The sequence below is a fragment of the Lasioglossum baleicum genome, chromosome 13 (assembly GCF_051020765.1).
Source record: "Lasioglossum baleicum chromosome 13, iyLasBale1, whole genome shotgun sequence".
NCBI classification, from domain to species: domain Eukaryota; kingdom Metazoa; phylum Arthropoda; class Insecta; order Hymenoptera; family Halictidae; genus Lasioglossum; species Lasioglossum baleicum.
In genome coordinates, this window is record NC_134941.1 from 9655064 (window position 1) to 9676211 (window position 21148).

A 21148-nucleotide genomic window follows, 5' to 3' on the forward strand; every position below is an offset into this window, starting at 1 on the left:
TTTTAAATCGGGCTTTCAGAGTGTTCGCCCGTTCCCGGCATCGAAAGGCTGCAAACAACTCGAGCGGTGGGAGCGGAAGCAACGAGGGCTCCGACGGCTTCGATCCATATAGATCATGGTCACCTCTTACCGAGGAAGGTTACGCAGAGAAACTTCGTTTACTTAGAGAAGCCGCATCCGTGCCTATGGAACGATGGAGGGCACCGACGGTGTTAGCATGGTTAGAGGTTGCTCTTGGGATGCCGCAGTATGGTCCGCGATGCGCCGAGAACGTCAAGTCTGGAAAGGTAAATCTTGTCAAACGTAGCTCGATTAAACATCAACTCTTGCCAAAAACACCGTTTAGAGTGCTAAAACAAATAGTGTGCTGGATACAAGCTGAAATAATTAAACACAAAATAAGTATCAGTAGCAATTTATATCCTCATTCGGATCATGTCCTCAATTTTTCTTGATTTGAGTGCTTTCGAACTGGAGAACCGCTATAGCACAAATTCCTGCGAGAAACTATATTTAAAACTAGCAATTGTTTAAGAAATTTATTAAGAATTTTATTTATTCTAAGAGAATTGTTTAGGACAACAATGTCCCGAAGGGTACCCAAGTCCTGTTTTTAATTGTTGAAAATTGTCTAGGTACTGCTGGAGCTCAGCGACGCAGAATTGGAGGCAGGATTGGGTGTCACGCACCCCCTCCACCGAAAGAAATTACGTTTAGCTATCGAGGAGCATCGACATCCGAGTCTAGTTCGATATCCATGCATTGCTCAACTAGGTCACACGTGGGTCAGCTCCGAGTGGCTGCCAGACCTTGGACTCTCACAATATTCCGAGAGTTTCGCTACCAATATGGTGGACGCCAGGATGCTCGATCACCTCGGCAAAAAGGAGCTCGAGAAGCTGCTCGGTGTCACCAGGAAGTTCCATCAAGCCAGCATCGTGTACGGCATCAATTTGCTGCGGTTGCTCAACTACGATCGCCAGGTAAAGGGAATTTTAAAAATAGTCTGTATAAATTAATGAAGTACACTGCCTGAATAGAATCTGTTGAACAGTGGAAGATATCAGACAGGTGCGAAACAAAATTTTTACTGAGTAGGATTCTTGATAAATTTATTTGATCAAAGTCTCAAGATTCTTTTGGGAAATGCGAAGACATTTTTTAGCCGGTCTAGTTTTTAAGGAATATATTCATTTACTGTAAATTTGATCATGTCAACGTTCAAAGGACACTATTAATCGTGTTCACCGACAGGCATTAGCAGTCAGAAGACACCAGTGCGAGCAAGTCGACGCAGATCCTCTGGTTTGGACGAACCAGAGGTTCATTCGGTGGGCGAGGAACATCGATCTAACTGAATACGCTGAGAACTTGAAAGGTACGCCCATAATTAGCCACTGAACCCATCAAAAGGGACGAATAATTTTATCTATCCGCTCGTTCCAGTATTCGAAGGAAATCTATTCACCAAAGTTTTCTCATTTTAATTTCTTGATACCTGGTATCAGTTTCATTTTATCATTCACTCAACGACCTCGCTTTGGTACAGACTTCTGTGAAAATATTCTACAAAAATGGCACTTCGTACTATGTATAAAGTTTCGCAGACACCAATGCAATACATCAAATCCAGATGCAATCAAGTTTTCCTGCAATTTGGTGACGGAAAATGTTGATAAAGCAAGGTGCCATTTTTGTAGTGGCAGTGGCCCGTTACTTCTGCTCGTTTCGAATGATAGGAAGACTGATTAACGTCCAAAACTAGATTCCGGTGTGCACGGTGCCCTGGTCGTGATGGAGCAATCCTTCACCGGCGACACGATGGCCACAGCCTTGGGAATACCACCAGCTAAACACATGATCAGACGACACCTGACCGCCGAACTGGAAGCCCTCGTCGTTCCAGCAAGGTACTCAGTCTTCTAACATCCCGAGGCGACATTGGACAACGCTCACTAATCGACATAACGAGATCGACCCGAAAACACGATTCATCGTTCTCGCGTTTCCATTTCAACTTTCCTTGCTCGAGAGATCCTCATCGGGGGCGTTGCCCTTCTAAACTAATCCATAGGGTAGATCATGGGCAGTAGCAACACGTTAATTATAAAATAGAATTACGGGAAAATAATTTCACAGAGAGAGAGAGAGAGAGAGAGAGAGAGAGAGAGAGACAATAATTTCACTTTGGGTCGAGTGATGACCAGGATATTGATCAAAAAGATAAGAGTAACATTTTAGTAAAATAAAATTTGTAATTATTACTGCAGCTATCGCAATTGTAACTGACGAAGGAAATTTTTTCTTTGGCTTGCTTGTGTTATTTCATGCAAGCAACGCAGTATAATATTCTTCATATTCCTCCTCAGCAGACTGATTAATTCTTTTTTCGTAACTGCTAAAAGGATTCTCTTCTTTCAACTGCAGTCCAACATTTTTCTTCAGCATTTTCCCTTGTTCTTCTCTATATTCTGTGCTAATCTTCTCTCTTTTGAGCTTGCGAACTTTGAATAATAAATTCTGGCTAACGAGACGCCCAAGTGTGCAAAGTAACGATCGGCACTGTTTCAAAAGAGGTCGAATTAAAGATTAAAACAAAGAGAGAGAGAGAGAGCACATATTTACAAAGGAAGTCTTTGAATTACAATTTATTTCTAACTCACAAAAGAAATGGATGTAGCTGCTGCATCTTGCATAAAGATCCACAAATAACAAATTTGTGTTGAAATCCATAGCGTGCTGCTACTGTCCTCGGTCTACCCTAACTTGGCAACCGGTAGAAACATCGCGAAGCAGTTCGTGCACAAACTAATGACAACAAGTTGGACGTGTTTCACGCGTGTCCCGGTGTTCTCTCGAGCTCGGGCCACGCAACAGGTTACTTCAAACAGATTTCGTGTTCGTTCGAGCACCGACGTCGCAGCTTGTCGATTGTACACCGGTTAACAATCGCACTCGAAGTCAATGAAACCGCCACTTCCGGCACGGACGACGTTTAGAGACTATCTATGTATCATATCAAATCTCGCGGGTCCTTTTTTATCGTCTTCTATAGGTAGAGCTATCCGTAGGGAAACGTTCGTTGAGTCACTGTCAATTATTTCGAATTCGCGATGGACATCGTCGAGACGTTGGAAACTCGACAGCTCCGTGGAAAAAAAAGAGCAGAGGTGCCACGCGATTAGCTTCGAAGACGTTTGTTATTGTATAAAGTCGCGTGTAGAAGTGTTACAGGCCTCGATTTTTTCAGGGTTTCTACTTTCGAAGTAATATCGTAAAATGATCGCAACAACACGTTCTACGTTCGAGAGAGCACGTGGCTCGAATATTAATTATCGTGTGTCCCGAGACGTCTGTAAATAACTATAGCAACCGGCAAGCTTATTAATAGTCCGCATCGGTATCGTTTAAGATAACGCAGTCTTAACGGCGGGAGATTGTAAATAATCGAGTAATTGTTTACAATTTTTGCTAGAGAGAGAAGTGTGAGAGAACGGAGCACGCGTACACACGAGGGTACGGTGTTCCCTCGTTAGGAGCGCCTGACGCGCATATAATAATCTCGATTTTCTGCCTTTGGCACACCATCGATAAAATTAGTGCAATCCTAAGGTTCAGCAAATAGACTACAGTGATCTAGAATCACAATTTTATTTTTCGTGCGCCAAGCCGAGCAACTCCGTGGCGTTCATGTAACGAGGGACCACCGTACAACCCTAAATCTAAGGTTGGGTTCCCCAGAAAAGGTCGCTGCTCGTTACATAAGTTCATTCAGACATCGACATCAAACATCAGACCCGTCACGAAGGTCTCAGAAAGACCGGAGTGACGATCATGATCGAAATGATCGATTCGCAGTGAGGTAAATGTACACGCAGGGTCTCGGCAACCCCGACCAATTCGCCGAAGTTTGCGGGCCTAGATGGGGTCGGGGTCGCTCGGGACCCGCCCCGTAGCCTAAGTACTCTCATCCGTAATACACACGCCATACTTGGATATATCGGGAATACACACACGTAAATACAGTACAGTACAGTCGACATAATGTACATATACAAACATACCCGGATGAAATGGTTCTTGAAACATTGTACTCGGCACCGCAGCTAATTCGCTGGGTCTGCAGTCCACTCGATCGCGGATCCATCGGTAATGTCTTTCATAGCTGAGCCGTAGCCCACAGCTGCCGCCTGCACTGCACTGCGCTATGTACAGCACATGTTAATATTAGTAATTCTGGTGTGATCCGTGGCCGAAACAGTTCGAACACTGCTCTGAGGAAAACACATAAGTTCCGATCAGAAACCTGAGCTCGAGAATCTCGAGGACCATCCTCTAGCTGAGCGCCACCTGAGAGTCCGCCTCCTTGCTTTGCCTCTGTATTTAGAGTTCGTTTAATAAGTACCGAGCCGTTAATACGCTGTTCTGAAGGAAACCCATAAGTTAGGATCGAAAACTTGGGCTCGAGAATCTCGAGGACCATTCTTCATCTGAGCGCCATCAAAGACGCCTTACTTAGAGTTTGTTTAATACGAGAGATACCGAGCCATCAGAACACTGAACAAAACCAATAAGCTCCCATATAAAACCTGAGTTTAAAGTCTTGGGGACCATCCTTTAGTCTCCGTCTGTTTTTAAAGTTTGTCTGTTCAACTCCAGAGCTCAGAAGCTCAAATGTAAACTTGCTTAACCGATACACTATAACATTTATTCAATTAAATGCACAGTGGAGACGGAGTGAAGTAATGGGGACAAAGTAAAATGTCGCTGGACCGGAAGTTTTCCAACAAGTTTTGTAAGCTGCAGACATTGTGGACAGCCAGTGTTAGATGCTCCTGCAGCTCGAAATTTCCAAAATGAATTTGCACAGATATTCTCTGTGTGACAATTTTCCAAAATTTCAGTTCGAATATTTTCAGTGTTTTCGATTAGCAAAATGAAGAAAGCAGTAAAGTTGTATGGTTGTTGTATTGGTTCAATATGTAACCATGGATTACACCAGTATGCATTATGGTTCCTTTTACCTTCTTCTGATTTGCCAACTTTGATATTTACATTTTTGACTGTTCGGTGTTTATTCCAATTGATCAGTTGGCCCCGATTGCGTCTCGGTCGATCCTACGCGGACGATCCTGCGCATCCGGTGTCCAGCGAACATCATATATACATTCTTCTATATATACATCTATATCAATGGTGCACAAAATGCTTGTGTATGTATATTTATGTTGTAACTAGATATTCATTATGATCGATCTGGTCCTGACGTCGAGCACTTGCAGCGAGCCTTCATTTCGAATGTTTATTGATCACGATAGATTTTGTGTGCCAAAACGATCTTTAATCTGACCTCCCTCACATCCCCTGCACTGTTCTCTTTTCATACGAAGAACCTCTCGAACCCTAACCGTTGAAAAATCTCTGTTACTCTTTACATTTCCACCCCTATTTCGTTCTTTCAAAAATTTACTTTGACAACATGATTCCTTCGGATAGAGAATGCAAAGGGGTTAAAGTAGCATCGTCAGTTTCAGTTCCATTAATCTTCACTCACCAATTTATGGGGTTGATAATCGACACTCGACGCGTTCAACTATTCCCCAACTCTGCTCGACCCCATCCCATTCACCACACCAGCAACTATAGCAAAAACCATGCTCGATTCGCACCCCTGAAGAAGCACCTCACGTCCCGTCACGAAAGGGTGCTCGAGCTTGATACGGTAGTGCTCACTTGAATTCGCAAAGTTTAGGATGCAGGATAAAAAAAATCTCAAATTATTCCTGGACTACAGTAGCCTCTCCGCAACTGTCGTATCTAGCGCGACAGTTCTAGTAGAGGTGCTACATTCGTTGTAGCGTGCCGAACGTAGAGACAAATCGTTTGCATTAGTATGAGTATGTTGACAGTTACGGAGGGAATACTGTACAGCATTTTCCCCACTATTTAACCTAGACATCCCTTGATCTTGATAGAGATATCTTGACCTTGATTCCTTGATAGACTCCGGATTTTATGCATTAATAACAGTGCAATTTAAAACAGTGAAAACATTAAAATACTAAGAGTATTAATATATTATTCTCACCACATTAAAATTATTACTGAAGAATATAATATAAATTACGTCGTTATAATGGTATAATGTACAGTGCAGTGTTTCTTATCAGGATATTAAGTCCCTTCTTAATCAATTATTTCTTTTTCATCACATAGGAAGTATATACTTTTATATGCGGTTATATTATACATATACAGGGTGTCTCAGACCACCCCTAACACCTAGGTAAAACCATTGTTTTCCACATAATATCAATAAAAATTGTGGGTGGGGTCGCTGGACCAATCTTAGTCTGCTAGGCCCTTTATATTTAGCTCCTGCATCCTGCAATTGATGCACAAACTTTATATTTTGCATAAACATTCGGAGTGTAGTCACTAGTAAACTTAAGAGAGCACTATCGTAGCAACAAGGAGGAGGAGGGAGTGTGGGCGGGGTGCAAATAAATAAAGAGAAAGAGGTTCGCTGCAAACTGTGCCGAACGTGTGTGTGTCCGCGGTGTCACCAAAGGGGGTGTGTGCATATAAGCGGGTCTGAGGAGTGCGTGTACGCAGAAAGGCGTGCATGAAGCGTGGTGTGCGTGTGCGTAGAAGTCAGCTGGAGGTGGTCTCGAGGAACAGCAGCGGCGGAGGTCGTCCGATGAGCACCGTGAGCGCAGGGGGTAGCCTCGGTCGTGGAAGCAGGGCGCTGCACCTTCAGCATCATCAGAGCTCCCTCTCGGCCCTACACATGACGGCTAATCACACTGGCACGGTCGATAGACGCAGATCCAGCCTCAGGGTAACGTACCGCATAGATTTAACACCACCTGGTCCATACACGACTGCACCGGGTACTCGTTGGTACTCCATCTTCTTAGCGTATACTCTATCTCTCTACATCTATCTATCTATCTATCTATTCAAACTTGCACGGGGTACGAGGGCAATTCTTGGCAGATCGCTTCTTACCCAGTCGCTGATGCTAGAACTCTGTAGCTTTTGCAATCGGATTAACCGTACCTTCGGTGTACCTGAGAAAGAATTCACAGGCTTGGTAGGTCACCAGTTATTGGTTTTATTGTTGCTGGTTGCTTACATAATGTTGTCTACGTAAAGGACCTTGAAAAAGAATTTCTTCTTGGTAGGTCCTGTTTCAAAAATTAGGAAGATACAGTATGTAGATTCTTTTGAACGTTGCTTGATTATTAAGCCTACTGAAAAAATTCGAAGAAAACAGAGTATACAGGGAATTCAAGAATGTCATGGAACTTGGGTACCAAAAATCATGACGTAAGGAACGAAGCACACTTTGCGCTTAGCTCCCACTGCACAGGACACTATATAGCCATAACCAGTCGAGACCAGTCACACGCTACAAACAATCTCTAACGAGTCCGCTCGACCGCATAAAAATAAGACTAATCTTTATTGATTTCAGTAGTTATCTATGGAGTGGTACTTTTCAAAGAAATCGCCAGATATGAGAACGAAGGGACGTCAGATAGATGACAGTTCGAAACGTAACGGGGTCTTAAGTAAGAGAATAAATATTTGAGAGAACACTGAGCACCGCGCCTCAGTTAAAAGCTAAAAGTAGACGGGATTTTCGTTCGCAAAAATAGGTAAATATTCAAGAAACGAAACCACTTGTGTGTGGAAGCAATCTGCCTTGAATAACATCCGAGTGTCACTCAGCTAACGGATTGACATTTTCTTTCCACTCTGAACACCATTGCATCACATCTCGAAACACCATATACAGAAAGCCATCACTGACAATCACCGTTATCACCGTCACGCATTGCTTTCGATGGTCGCTCGAGCGAGAAACATTTCACTCGACGAATTTATTCGACGAGAATCAATCATCTTCAATTAAGAAAACCACTCGAGCTGCCATTCCCGAAGGGGACTCTGTACACCATGCACCTTTCTCCATACTATCGAATCAGTCTCTTTGGCCATCTCATTTCTGTAAATATTGACTATGTTTTTCTTTCTGTCTCGATTCTTTTCGTTTCTCATTCGCACGATTGCATGGCATCGCTTAGGTAACGACGCTCGCTCCGCCGTAAAAAAAAAAAAGAAATCGAAAAGATAAAGTGAAACGTTCTCCTAATCTCGGTGCATCCCGAAAACTCGCTTGACCCTTATCGAGCGGAGGGCACGATCCCTTCGCGACGATCACAGCGATCCAGAATCGATCATCGTTCCGATTAACCCAGAAAAACACAGAGCTCTCGAGATGGAGAATCGATGAAACTTCCAGTTTTGCTCAGGTATGGTATTCAGTTTACCGAGATGAAATATTTTTCTAATACGTTCCGCAACGGTATCGACGAACAGAAGATGAACGCGCGCGCGCGGCCATAACCGCGACGCGATCGAACCTCTCCGCGCGATAAGGGTCGCAAGCTGTGAGCTATGAGCTCGGACCTAACGTTAATCATTGTCCCTGCATCATGTGGATCGTCGCAGACCTGCAGTCTTCTTTACTTGAAAAAGGTTCGGTATATATGTATATATACGTACATGTATCTAGATCTATATTAATCCATCGTTTTCTTTCGCCTACGTCTCTGTACATTAATCTATCGCCGAGACACCGAGGTGTCGTTCATGAGGCCTGGTTGCGCTCGAAGTTTCCTCGAGGTTGCCATGATCTATAAGACTGTAGTTCGTTTCTCCGTTCGGGAGAATCAAGGATTAAGCGATCGGCACCCCGCGGGAAACTTCGAAACAAATCCTGTGGAGGGTGCAACGCGCGCGATGGATCGCTCTTCGCCCATTCGGTAATTTTTAAATGTCAATCTGCTTAGAAATTATTTCTCTACAATTTTTTAAATTTTTGCATTAAATTAAAAACGCACGTTATTTTAAAAAATCATGTTTTTAATGCAGTCGTGCACCAATGTTTATAGACTTTTGAATTGAAAAGAGAAGTTTATGTTCCCGATAAAATCGTGTTTTTGAATGTTTTAATTGGATAAAAATTATCCGCGACTGAATTGCTAATTTCTCGCGGGACGTGATCAGAAATCGCGATCCAGCGTCCGCGTTGCACCCTCCAAGATCTTCGTAGAGACATAGTAGATACTCATCGTTATCTTAGATCACCCATCAGAAACGAGGAGACATCCTCCCCGCCAAACAACCTGGAGGATGTCTCCTGGTCGACAAAGTTCGATCGTCAACGAAGCGTCGAACGTGTGTTTCGCGTCGAATCGACGAGTTTATTCATTGGAACTGGTGGTCGTCCGACGCCGCGGCGACGATCGAACGATCCTCACGAATTATCGATCTCCATTGTACGAACCTCGAAAATACGGACGACAAAACGAGCGTCCGATTGCGTGGCAAACGGTGTCCGAGCTTGCGAGATTCGTTCCGAGCCCGATTCCAATCTCTAGATAATTACGAACTCCGCATTCTTGAAAGTCCCGCTTCGGAAATCGGTAGAGAAGAAGAAAGACTGAGAGGTAATGCACTCTGGTGCGTAGGTGAACGCCGGAAGAAATCATTCTCCCCATTTCCCGGATAGATTGTCTACTTGTAAATCTTGTAAACCCTCGTTCTTCTTGCCGACGATCGCAGCGATCGGTCATCGAAGAAAATGATTCTCCCGAGAAGATGACTCGTCGCAAGGTGCGATAGTCGGCCTCGCGACATTCGCAAATCACGAGCTTAACTTGTTAGTGAAATTTCTAGGGAAATCTGGTTGGTATTCTGCGCTCGTAACTCGTCGATCCTCTCCAGGAACCTCGGAGCCTCTTCACCTTAGCCAGAACCCGCTCTTTCCTCTTCAACTGTCGCTGGAATTTTGACTTCCTCTGTTTCCCGATCAGAATTTCACAACATTGCACTTAGCTTCGATCAACTTTTCATTCGATTTTATACCTTTTACTACCCTTTAAATTATCCCAAGAACAGAAATATTAATTATAGGAATTGCTTAACTTGAAACTGGAATAAAATTGAGAAACACGATTACAATTTTTGTTAATCTTTCCCTTCCATGATTAGTTTTACCTTATTTTGTGGTTCTGGATAGTCAGACGAATTACGAGCGAGTAATCGCGATCCCTATAGTTATCCTCGACTATATTTTCCTTCAGAGGGCTGACCGTATCGCCGCCACACTGTAAAACACTTGTACATAATGGATAAAGGAAAAGATTGGAAACAGTCGATTGCTACCTTATCACCTTCCAATGTATGTTAATCGGAGTGTCCCGTTCCCAAAAAGAAAAGGGTATACACATCTTAATTGTAGTGAATGCCGCGTTTGAAACGAATTGCCCGCAGACGCTCGATTTCTAGCCACCTAAACAAACTAATTATAATAACGATGACGATAATGCCATTGTGTAAATATAAACTGATGATTTCAATGTGGAAGTCACGGTGTGTGGGTTCTTAATCGACCTTGTTTCGTCCTTTACTAGTTGTCGTGGAAGAGCTCACAGGTATGCGCCCATCATCATCTATACTTTGCGTGTCATCGTACGTGTTTCTTCATCATTTGTCCCCGATCATTGCTCGGTAGCTCGGTTTTCTTTTCACTCTAGTAACATTGAAATTGGCTAATTATTTCACCTACTTAATACACAAAACTCCATCTTGTATACGATACCCTTGCCATACGATTAATTTTACGGTTTCAGTGATTAAAACTTTTATGTAGATCGTAATTTCCTGAAAAGGGAGAATATATATATTTATATCTATTGTGTGTCTACATATTCTCCGACAGCTTACATTAACAAAACCAAAATAGAATTTTATTGCGGTTTAAAGGAAATTATTAACATACATTTTTATCAGAATCTGTTCAGAATCTTCATCACCAGTCAGACACGATATTGTAAGGCAAGGAGTTAATAAAATGTGAAGATTTATTATTCAATCCTTTCTGAAATTTAATTTTAGAGATCATCACTTTTCAGGAATACTAAATTTTTAGCCAATTTGAATCACCAGCTTTACCCTTCTCTATCTTCCGCTTCATAGCAAGTACTTCCACTCCCTCGACTGAAACATCACCAGTTTTAGTTTCTGTTTTCATGCTGATCGTGTTCTGTTGTTTTCAATCGCCAGATTAAATATGTTGGGTAAACTTTACTTTACCGGACTCAAAATTAGTACCTTTCTCCTACGAATTATGATGTATGTGGTATGTAATCCAATAGATTTGCACTCGGCGCGGATGCAGATCGAAGTTTCGATCTTGTAGGATCAATGGTTCAGGAGTTATGGTTGCTCAAAGTTGAACAATCTGCAGTGTTTTTGACAGGTAAGGGCGCCGCCATGTTGGTTTGTAGTGACGACCTAATCACCAACCAACTACCATCTAGCGACATTGCTCTACAAACCAATATGGCGGTGTCCTTACCTGTCAAAAACACTGCAGATTGCTCAACTTTAAGCGACCATAGCTCCCCAACTATTGATCCTAGAGGTTCGAAACTTCGATCTGCATCCGCGCCGGGTACAAATCGACTGGATTACATACCAAATACATCATAATTCGTAGAAGGAAGGCACAAATTTTGAGTCCGCTAAATTAAAGAGCAGCCAATATGTTAACGTACGTTTGATTTTTAACTGCTTCTTGTTCGCGTGAAAGCTGCTCAATCATCATTCCCAGAAACATTAACCGTTTTTTCTAATCGTCCGCCATTTTGTCTGCTCGCGGTCACGCGAAACTCATGCTCAACGTTTCGATCTCACTTCTTTCGATCACGACAAAAAACCATTTGTACCCATCGTGGATCATTCAAGTTCAATCTCTAAATACAATTTCTGACGAAAACTCTGAACACTTCGACGCATCGTACTTGTCATTCAATCAGTTCACTGACCCCTTATCTTCGCTTCTCTTGTCGGAATTATTTTTCTTCAGAAATTATTTCATAGAGGATGTATCCAGACATCCTTCTACTGAAACCATAATGGTCATCTCGAAGAATCAATTTACAATCATACGGTCGATCAATCTATCTGTCTCCTTCAGACATTGATTCTACGAAAAAGAACCCTGAAGTCGCATGAGAAACCATAATCAAGTTATTCATCCACTAACATCCTCAAACTGATCATCGTTTCCTTAGTTATAGCGAAACCTATAGTCGGATCAAGGTGCACTGAACTCGTATTAACTTAAACAAGCCTGATTGCAACTAAATTCTTAGACAGTTGTGGCAATTTTGGACCAAGAATTTTGGTAAACAAAAAGAGTCCTTGCAAATCAAAGATGAATAATTTAAATAATACTTGTATGGGAAACTTGTATCATTATATTCGTGACATTTTTCCGATTAAATTCATACGAAACACGATATAATTTCGACCATGTTTACTTGTAAAATTTTATGTGAAACCTGGATTATCCGAACCAATTAAGTCTCGAAAAAGAGTTTCACGAGTTCGCTGCGCCTTGCGTTCAGAAACGAGTGAATAACAGCAATCACGGACTAATCGTTCGATGTCCTTCCACAGGGATCGCTAAGTCGGGCCTTCGGTCTGCGACCCAGGAGCGAGAAGGCTTCCCCATCATCCTCGTCGGACACCGGAAGTCTAGCGAGTCAGTACATGAGCAGCGCCCGCAGTAATTCTCCGCCACCGCCTCAACTTCCGCCGAGGCCGATCACCGGAAACAAGAGGCACCGTAGGGTGAAGAGCATCGGGGACATCGACTACATAACCAGCGCGGCGGTTAGCACCCCTGTCTGACAGGAGGGTAGGCCCCAGCATTCGGGGCCTTACAGGAGCCTGAGCGAGCGAGGATACTCGTCGACGTACTCTTTACAGTACGGCTCCTATTCCGGATACAGCAACATCCTTCCACCTGGCGATCAGTACCAGTATCAGCAAACTGGCAACTACTATCAGCTGGAAGGCGGTTACTATTCACCGCAGAGCACCGGTCCACCTTTCCCAGGTGTCCAGAGGTATGGCAGCCTGGCCAAGAAGCCTGGGTCTGCTCCACGAAGGACGATCCCGCTATTGACTCAGAGTCCAACTCTAGGACCCACTTAGCCTAGGCTCGATCGCTGAATCGAAGCTAAAACAGCAATTTTTCTGGCCGATCCTGCGACGGAAACTCCGCCCAAAGGACCCATTGCTACCACCATAGACAGGTGTCTTTCGTTCTTAAGAAAGGCTCTGCTAGGAATTTCTTGCCTCGTTTGAACAAATTTCGGGTAACGCAGACACACTTGATGCCATTGGTTATCTTTTGGCTTTGGAAGGAGTCATACAGATTACTCACCTACCGTAGACATCTTGTTTCCTTATCTGCGACCATTCGAATTGATAATAACCCGGGGGAGAACGTTTGCTATAGCTTCTCCAAGATGGCCGACAGGTCCGCCATCTTGACAAGGATTTGGCCCGGCCAAAAAAATTGCTGTTTTAATATTCATTCGAGAGATGTAACGAAGTGAATTCGCGAATCGCGTGATTCACCGTGACGACAGTTGAATCAACGAAGAACGCGAACGAGACTTGGGTTTTCACGTTGACTCCCTTCTCTCATGTTTTTATCAATGAGTAAGCAACGCTAAATGTGAAATTAATTTTTAATGGCTGTTCGAAGATCTACCCGAAGATCCTGACACGTTCAGGAGAGTTTCGTAATCTTCCATTCAGCTCGTTCGATCATGTTCGCTTGTGAAAACGCTATTTTAACTTCTATCCGGTTGATTTCCAACAACCAGAAGCCTCGAGTCTGCGTTTCGACGTCGGAATCGCTCTGAGCCGTGAAATATCGAATCGCAGAACGTGCTGCGACCGTCAGGACCAGTTTCGTATCAGTTAAGCGACGTAGACGTAGAGGAAAGACTGTTTACCAGTAGTATCGGCGGTAGAAAGATAATCGAGCATGGGTCTAGGACGAGAAGTATACCCTGATCACTCGAGCGATTTACAAGCCATTCGAGGACCTAGAGGAACGATTAGAATACATAGATCACGGCTAAGAGAAGACTAGCCAATAATACAATCATGTCTGCTGATCATACTACTGCGTGCGAGACGCTGATCGCTGATAGACCTAGACGGAAACGCGTTCTACATTGTCATACTCTACTGGAATTGCTGCCAAATCGTGAGAGTCAAAGACACACCGCGTCTATCCGAACCTTCAATGAACATACACGACCAAGTAGAATCGAGAGGGAACGAAAGATCTGTTGCACCAACGTTTCGGTGTCTGTGATCAAGATCGAGATACCGACGAGCGCCTGATCATCGAAGGGAATACTCGGAGATCGAGAAAGGTATTAGGCGATTATTTAGCAACGAAAGCTAATTGATCGATCGAAGTCAGATAATTGATCGAGAGCTAATCGATCGTGGAAGTGGACTGGGGCTTCCATTGGTGTTCAGCGAGGAACACGAGAGACTGCTCGGTTATCAGCAAACCAGCAAACATTCCAAGTCGCTGTTTCTCGGCTGTTGGGAGAGTTCGAATAGGCGGAGACCTATTTTTCATTATCGACGAAATAGGATAGAACGAAACCCGAGACCAAGCTAAACGAGAACCGTGTATAATCAGCAAATCTTCGCGATCTATAACTATTAAACGAAATCGACGATCCCACCAACGGATCCTACCCAAGACCTCTCTACTTTTCATTTCTTCGGTGCCGTCGCACCTTCGTTATGATTTTCTACGTTCCTGATATTTGTACATATGTGTACCAAACGTGTAAGAAACGGTTTCTCTTCGAACGCACACGCTGAGGACGACGGTTGGGGAGCGCGAAGCGAAAACGATCCTTGTCTAAACGATTTTATGCTCGGGACAAGAGAGAAGACGAGGTTCTTTCTCCACGAAGAACGGGAAATCTTTGAATTTTGGAAAATTCTCTTATGATTCTCCGCACCTCGTGCATTCGCTAGTTCACGTTTCGTTCGATTCTTTGATGTAGGGTAGCGGAATTATGGTTTTTACGAATACGTAACGCGTTGATATATGTATATTAATATATATTTGTATCGTGAGAAGCTCTGCGTTTAAGGTAGGACTTCTAAAGAAATTATTCATGCGATTCATACTTGTATCGTGGCCGAAACGAACGGATGCCGCGGATGTGACTTCGGTGAACGGTCGTTTGAACGATTAGGCGGTTCGGCGATTCGTCGACGAGGATCGTACTTCACTATGAACCCCTCAATTCGCATGAACATTCGCAACGACAGGAATTCGCGATATCTTGTCGGACATTATTTTTGTTCTATGGAAAGGTAATTAATTCAATGGAGCGAGCGAGTCGACGACATAATCATAGGAGCTGATATTAATTATTATAACGCGTTATGATAATTAGTATTGTCGACTGTCACGATGTAACGCGATCAGCCGGGTCGATCACGATGTAATTGCGATCACGCGAGATGGCGTCTCCATCGGTTTCCTTTATCTTCCGTTTTGTTTCTTTTTTTTTTTATTGTAGATAAAACACCCCCGTGTAGTCGAATATTTATTCGTAGGTGAAAAAATTTCTTCGTATTTATACTTGGCGGTAATTTATTTCGATCCGCGGATCGTTCTTCTGACGCTGGATCAGTATTATCGTCGTTTGTCACGGCCAAACGACGGATCAATACTCTCCGAGTAATCGTTTATCTCTTGTTTCTATTGTCTTCTCTTCTTCTTCTTCTTTTTTTACATACCTAAGTAATTTATTCGGATAAATTAGTTTAGGTCTAACTTATTTGACGTGCGAGCGCGGCACGGATTCAAAGGAGATCGAGGAGAGGATCAGGATCGAGAGATCCACGGACGGACTCTCGACGCTTCGTGATCGTTTATGGTATTTTACAGAAGCAATTGTAACATTCGCTTGTGGATGTCTAATTGATAAACGCGACCAAATGATCGAAAGAAACATTGTAAATGTGCTCAGTATCGTCTGTATATATTTGTGTGAGTTGTAATCTAAATATCTGGGAGAAATGAAATAAATGAATGCCTTTACTTCTGTGCAACGCGGGCGTCACTTCCGTTCTCGTCATTTCGCCTACCAATCGCGACGGTAAGTATACAAAAAGTAGCACGAAGCTACAGGTGTCTGTATTGGACATGGAATTTTAAAAAGTATTTTTAACCCTTAAGGTATAGTACAGTGTTTACTCAGATTACGAACTGTAATACCAGGAACATTTCTAAAATGCTGTATATAAATTTTCTCAGATAACTTCGAAATAGTATATAATTTTAGATTAAAAATAACCCAAATGTGTTCGAGGGAATTAAGTTAAATAAACTTGATGTTTGCAATTATCGTACGATACAGTAGCAAAAGTTAGTGTACAGATATTTTGTTGGGGTCATGAGAGACCCCAGTACGCCAGTATATTGGAACTTCTTTTCGAAATTAAATTCCTTTAAAGACAATGTTGAAGGTAAAATCGGAACTCTCTCTCTCTCTCTCTCTCTCTCTCTCTCTGTTTGACAGGGTTGGGTTGAATTACAGCATTTGTTTATTTGATCCTTTCCTTATCACAAAATACAAAATCATTTTGACAATAAATATGCAACGTCGGAAAAAATATAAAAATATGTTATTGCAGCAATATTCTATCACAATATGAACACAATAAAGCCTATAAATACTGCAAATACGAATACTAATTGCTAATTTTAATATTGTATGATACGTCTAGTCTGGAGGACATATACGAATAGAAAGCTGAATACATATTGTCAGCTAACTGGTCGATGAAATCGGCCAAATTTGTAACGATTTTGGTCAACAAGTTATACAGGACAGAGCTCCCTTGCAAAGGAGAACACTTGTCCTTGTCAATTTGTATTACATTCGCCTTGCAATACTCCCACACAAACAAAATGGCATATTGCAAGAGCTTCGCGGAATTTAGTTCGCCCGATAGCATACGCGTGCTGATTTTAAAAATCATTTTCAAGAGTTCTGTGCCATTATTCATTTCCGCCATTTCATTAAACACTACAAGAAGTTGATTAAAATCCTCGGATTGTTCGTTCAACGCAGATGGCAGTTGAGAAATGAATTCTGTTACCAACTGCACAAATATACTCTTTAATTCGGTCACTATCGTTTTAGTGAGCAGTGATCCTGTTCCTGATGTTTTGATGGCTATTGCACCCGATATTAGCAATCGTTCCGCAACAAAATAAGGATCGATTAATCTAATGCCATTTAGCACTAGTACGCCACTTCCAAATTGTAATGTGATATCGTGATTGGCCAGAAAATCTTTTACATTGCTCATTCTCGTAAGTCGATGTATTATTCGTTTAGAGACATCCTTACCAATTATTTTATTATACTGTTGTTCAAGGCGCTCGAAACGAAGCATGTTCTTGAATTTCTCGAGGATAGTCCCGTTGGACGTCCCTATAAGTTCGTTAGCGAGTTTCATATTTAATAGAGAGTTGCTAAAAAATAGTACTTGCGAGCTGAACATGACTATATCGAAAATATCAACCCTCTTGTTTGTTTGGTATTCGTCAATTAAACGATATCCTTGAAAAACTATACCACAACCGTTGACTGTAAGATTGCTTATTAACAATGAATCGAAGGCAATTTTTGCTGCATTGCTAATACTAGACCCCTTTGCAATAGCTTTCAATAGAAGCATGGTTCCGCCGTTCGATCCAATGCCTAAAACTGAGCTGGTTATTCCAAACCATGCTGACAAAGCTGCGCCTTCTGAAGGGCATATAGATTCTTCGTGTGCACTACGATCTACTAATCTTTCTATGCCTCGACTGATGTTCCATCCTCCAGTAACAAAAGAGCTAACTAAGCCTGCAGCAGTTACTACAGGTCCAATAGGAGTAAACAACGATGCTATTCCAATCGCTACAGCTGTAGCAACGCCTGTAACACTGGAAGCAATATCAATGGTTTCTACAACTAATTTCGCAGTCCCACAGGCAGGCGATTGTACCATATGGGTCCACACAGTTGAAGATCGTTTAGTAACTGTACAATGTGGATTGCACTGATATACTCCATCTTTTGGTATAACCATCATGCATTTTGATAATGTATTATTCTTTAGGTAGTCTTCCCAACTTTTGTAAACTCTGCCAGTATTATCAATATACCATACAGTGGTCTCATCTACTTTGATTTTAAAAATAGGTAATGCATATATCTCATTGGAGGTTCTACTTGATGCATTCTGTTTAAATGCTATATTATATATTACACTCATATAAATAACACTACGACAACAATAATTCTTGTCTTGCTTGCGACATTCAAGTATTTTTTCATAGATGTTATTAATCGTTTTACGTTTCTGCTTGTCATATTTCCTATTTGTAGATGAATCAGTAGCCTGGTTATCAATCAGTTGTTTATCTCCATCATATTCAGGAGTACCATATAATGCAAATCTAATTCTTTGAAGTATGTAATCATGTTCGTCCTGTTTATATAGAAACCAGTCAGGAAGAAGTTCATAATAAAATTGTTGATGTTTTATTGCAAGCTGTTCCATCTGATTAAAAAATACACAAATGTCATTTTTAATATTACACATAACCTGATCATTAATGAAAATAAGAAAAACAAGAATACCTTCTTAAAATCTTCCATTTTGATACGTTTAGAACCACTACGTCCTGTTAAATTCAGCCGCTAACTTTGCAAACTTTGAAAGTTCTATTACTCTTGACAAAGCTTCTTATCTACTAGAATTCCGTATTCAAAATAGTAGTGTATATATATATAGACGAGATTCTTGATCAGATTCCAACAAGTTTTCAAATATTTGTTAAAGACAATATACATCTACTTAATCTCTCTGTACACGCATAAATATTACGTACCACACTCTAAGGAAGAACTTTATGAATCTCTGGAAGAATCCCTGAAAATAGATCACAAGAAATTTAAGAGGTAGGTATTATAAAAAGCATTATTTAAAATATTGAACGCGTTAATTGCCGTGCTACATAAAAATTTATTTTTCCGACGATATATGTAAATGTGTAGGATGTGCTTATACGGTTCGCGAAATGTGCGTGAAAAATTAGTATCGCAAATCTTGGATTCTCAATTTTTGTTGCAATAAATAAACTGCTTCTATTTATGTATCTTACCTACATAATTCTTGTGATCGATGGTGAGCGTGCGAAACGATCAATATAACCCAACGTATAAATACTGACTGTTGAATTTGAATCGATCTGCAATATATGTATGCGAATCAATACGAATACAGTCTGGCAAATACTGGGGATTCCCAGCGACGAAAAAAACAGATAAATAACACGTTGCCACGTTGCCTTGCCCAGCCTTGCCACCTTCACAATATAATTTTGGCAGTTCGCAGGCTTCAAATGTTTCGAATCCATTCACCTTGTGTATCCTTGTGTAACGCGTAAAACCAACAGATTTCGTAATTTTAGTATTGCATTTAGAACTTATTTATAGAATTAATAAACTTATTACTGAAGATAATAGCTTATTACTGGAAACACTTTAGAAAATTTCCTTTCTGCCCCGGTATACTGTAGTTCGGCATCAAATGTGATTCCAGAGACTGGTGATTCCTAACGATTTTTTAAACGATTCTTCGAGTCGATTTTAGGATATATCCCCGCAGAAATTTTTGAACGCTTGGTAACTTTTTAATTAAAGTTAGAAGATCCTGCTCTCTCTGCGATAGATACGAAATCGTGCTAATACAAGTTCAAAACTGTTCAAACTAAAAATCAACATCATAAACGGCAAGAATCATTTTGTTTACTCCGTTCAAACGTCCGTATAGCGCCATTCGATATAGTGCCAAACGAAGAAACTGGTGGTCAAATATTGCTAACAGCACCGACGAGATACTATTAAAGACTGCCAGTCCCTGTGTTATTCCGCGGGACCAGTAAGTGGGCGCGAGTGGGCGCGGGGATAACGTGAAAGTTACAGTGATCTGATATACCACATCGCTAAAAGTTCTACATAGTGCCAAAATAGTGCCAAAACATCGTCTGAAATATGGCGGAGAATGTAACATTTAATAATAATCGATATGGTTTCGTGATAATTCGCATTCTCACCGATGCATCGCGACGAGAATCTCCTCAGTGGTCTTCTTTACCGACAAAATGCCGTCGATGGCCTCCTGTTTCTCTGGATGGAGCCAGAATATATCCTAGAGGGCGTAAGAAATACCGAAAAATTCGAGTCCCGCCAACTCCCATAAGGCTGGCAGTCTTTAACAGTATCTCGTCGGTGCCCGCGCCCACTCGCGCCCACTTACTGGTCCCGCAGAATAACACAGGGGCTGGCAGTCTCTCGTCGGTGTCCCTACTCTAGTACTTAGCCTGGATCAGCTCCTACATCATATTTAGCCTGGATCAGCACCTACATCATATTTAGCATGGACAAGATCCTACATCATCTTTAGCCTGGATCAGATCCTACATCATCTTTATCCTGCTAGCGCATGTGCTATTCAGTGACATAGGCAAATGGGCACAGGTGGGCACGGGCACCGACGAGATACTCGTCCGAGTCGTCGGTGAGAATGTAAATTGTCACGGAACCATATTGATCATCATGAATTGTTACATTCTGCACCGAACCACTGACGAGATACATGTCGTCAATTACCATAACGGCAATTACCATAATCTGTTGATATTATTCAGACAATTTTTATTTTGCACACAGATCCGCAGTCTACTGATTATCAATACATCGTCTCGAGCATTTGCGGCAAGTGATACTAACGGGTTTATCCATCGGCTGCCGCAACACAAGCGAGGTATAACAGTGGACTGATCATCTAGTATAATTGTCCGTACCTCCCTGTACTGCAGAATTACACTAGAAGTTTGACGGTTTGCCGAGTCTCTCCGAGTTAGTCACCATTCCTGTTATAAATGTTTAGAATGTAATATACATAAGTTATGTACCTGTACAATATACAAACACTTTATGTATAAATTTACAATGAATAAATGGACTATGTATTAAAAAGAATATCTGCGTATTATATTTATTGAATCAACAATTTTTCCCGAACGTTCCACTAGTCGTAGAGTTATACTACTGAGGCTCGTGCCACCTCCTTCGATAGCATGTTCTCTTAATACAAAACT

The 21148-nt window shown here is 41.8% G+C and overlaps 4 protein-coding genes across 8 annotated transcripts in view; 3 read left to right on the forward strand and 1 right to left on the reverse strand.

The window, feature by feature from the left end:
* LOC143215255 (uncharacterized) overlaps nucleotides 1–8154 on the forward strand; it is a 101894-nt gene extending 93740 nt beyond the window's left edge. For both annotated transcript variants that reach the window (XM_076437219.1, XM_076437220.1), the window contains 5 exons: nucleotides 20–287; nucleotides 636–983; nucleotides 1255–1378; nucleotides 1766–1910; nucleotides 6652–8154. In XM_076437219.1, the coding sequence (XP_076293334.1) occupies nucleotides 20–287; nucleotides 636–983; nucleotides 1255–1378; nucleotides 1766–1910; nucleotides 6652–7156 (1390 nt within the window). In that variant the 3' untranslated portion in view covers nucleotides 7157–8154. The remainder of the gene's footprint in view (nucleotides 1–19; nucleotides 288–635; nucleotides 984–1254; nucleotides 1379–1765; nucleotides 1911–6651) is intronic.
* A 152-nt stretch (nucleotides 8155–8306) lies between these two features.
* LOC143215259 (uncharacterized) lies at nucleotides 8307–16035 on the forward strand. Its single transcript, XM_076437228.1, has 3 exons — nucleotides 8307–8547; nucleotides 10488–10508; nucleotides 12541–16035. The coding sequence occupies exons 1-3, from the start codon at nucleotides 8467–8469 to the stop codon at nucleotides 12772–12774; spliced, it is 336 nt and encodes a 111-aa protein (XP_076293343.1). The 5' UTR covers nucleotides 8307–8466; the 3' UTR covers nucleotides 12775–16035.
* On the forward strand, nucleotides 12775–16035 carry LOC143215180 (uncharacterized; the record flags this gene model as incomplete). The annotated part of the gene is given in 2 exon segments (XM_076437090.1): nucleotides 12775–13006; nucleotides 13009–16035. Coding segments are annotated over 2 exon segments (309 nt in total), but the record flags the coding sequence as incomplete, so codon positions are not given.
* Nucleotides 16010–19893, reverse strand: LOC143215256 (uncharacterized). Of its 4 annotated transcripts, none has more exons than XM_076437222.1 (4): nucleotides 19520–19893; nucleotides 19148–19416; nucleotides 18624–18915; nucleotides 16010–18543 (listed from the first exon to the last, which is right to left on the reverse strand). In XM_076437222.1, the coding sequence occupies exons 3-4, from the start codon at nucleotides 18639–18641 to the stop codon at nucleotides 16678–16680; spliced, it is 1884 nt and encodes a 627-aa protein (XP_076293337.1). In that variant the 5' UTR covers nucleotides 18642–18915; nucleotides 19148–19416; nucleotides 19520–19893; the 3' UTR covers nucleotides 16010–16677. The 4 variants fall into 4 exon arrangements, with proteins under 4 accessions (XP_076293337.1, XP_076293338.1, XP_076293339.1 ...); XM_076437223.1 differs by having other exon boundaries at nucleotides 19500–19893; XM_076437224.1 differs by having other exon boundaries at nucleotides 19152–19893.
* Between the last annotated feature and the right edge of the window lie 1255 nt (nucleotides 19894–21148).

Coding starts and splice junctions, on each gene's coding strand:
- LOC143215259 (XM_076437228.1), top strand. CDS start 8,467: ATGAGCTCGGACCTAACGTTAATCATTGTCCCTGCATCATGTGGATCG. Junction 8,548..10,487: donor GTCTTCTTTACTTGAAAAAG/GTTCGGTATATA, acceptor GTCCTTTACTAG/TTGTCGTGGAAGAGCTCACA. Junction 10,509..12,540: donor TGTCGTGGAAGAGCTCACAG/GTATGCGCCCAT, acceptor GTCCTTCCACAG/GGATCGCTAAGTCGGGCCTT.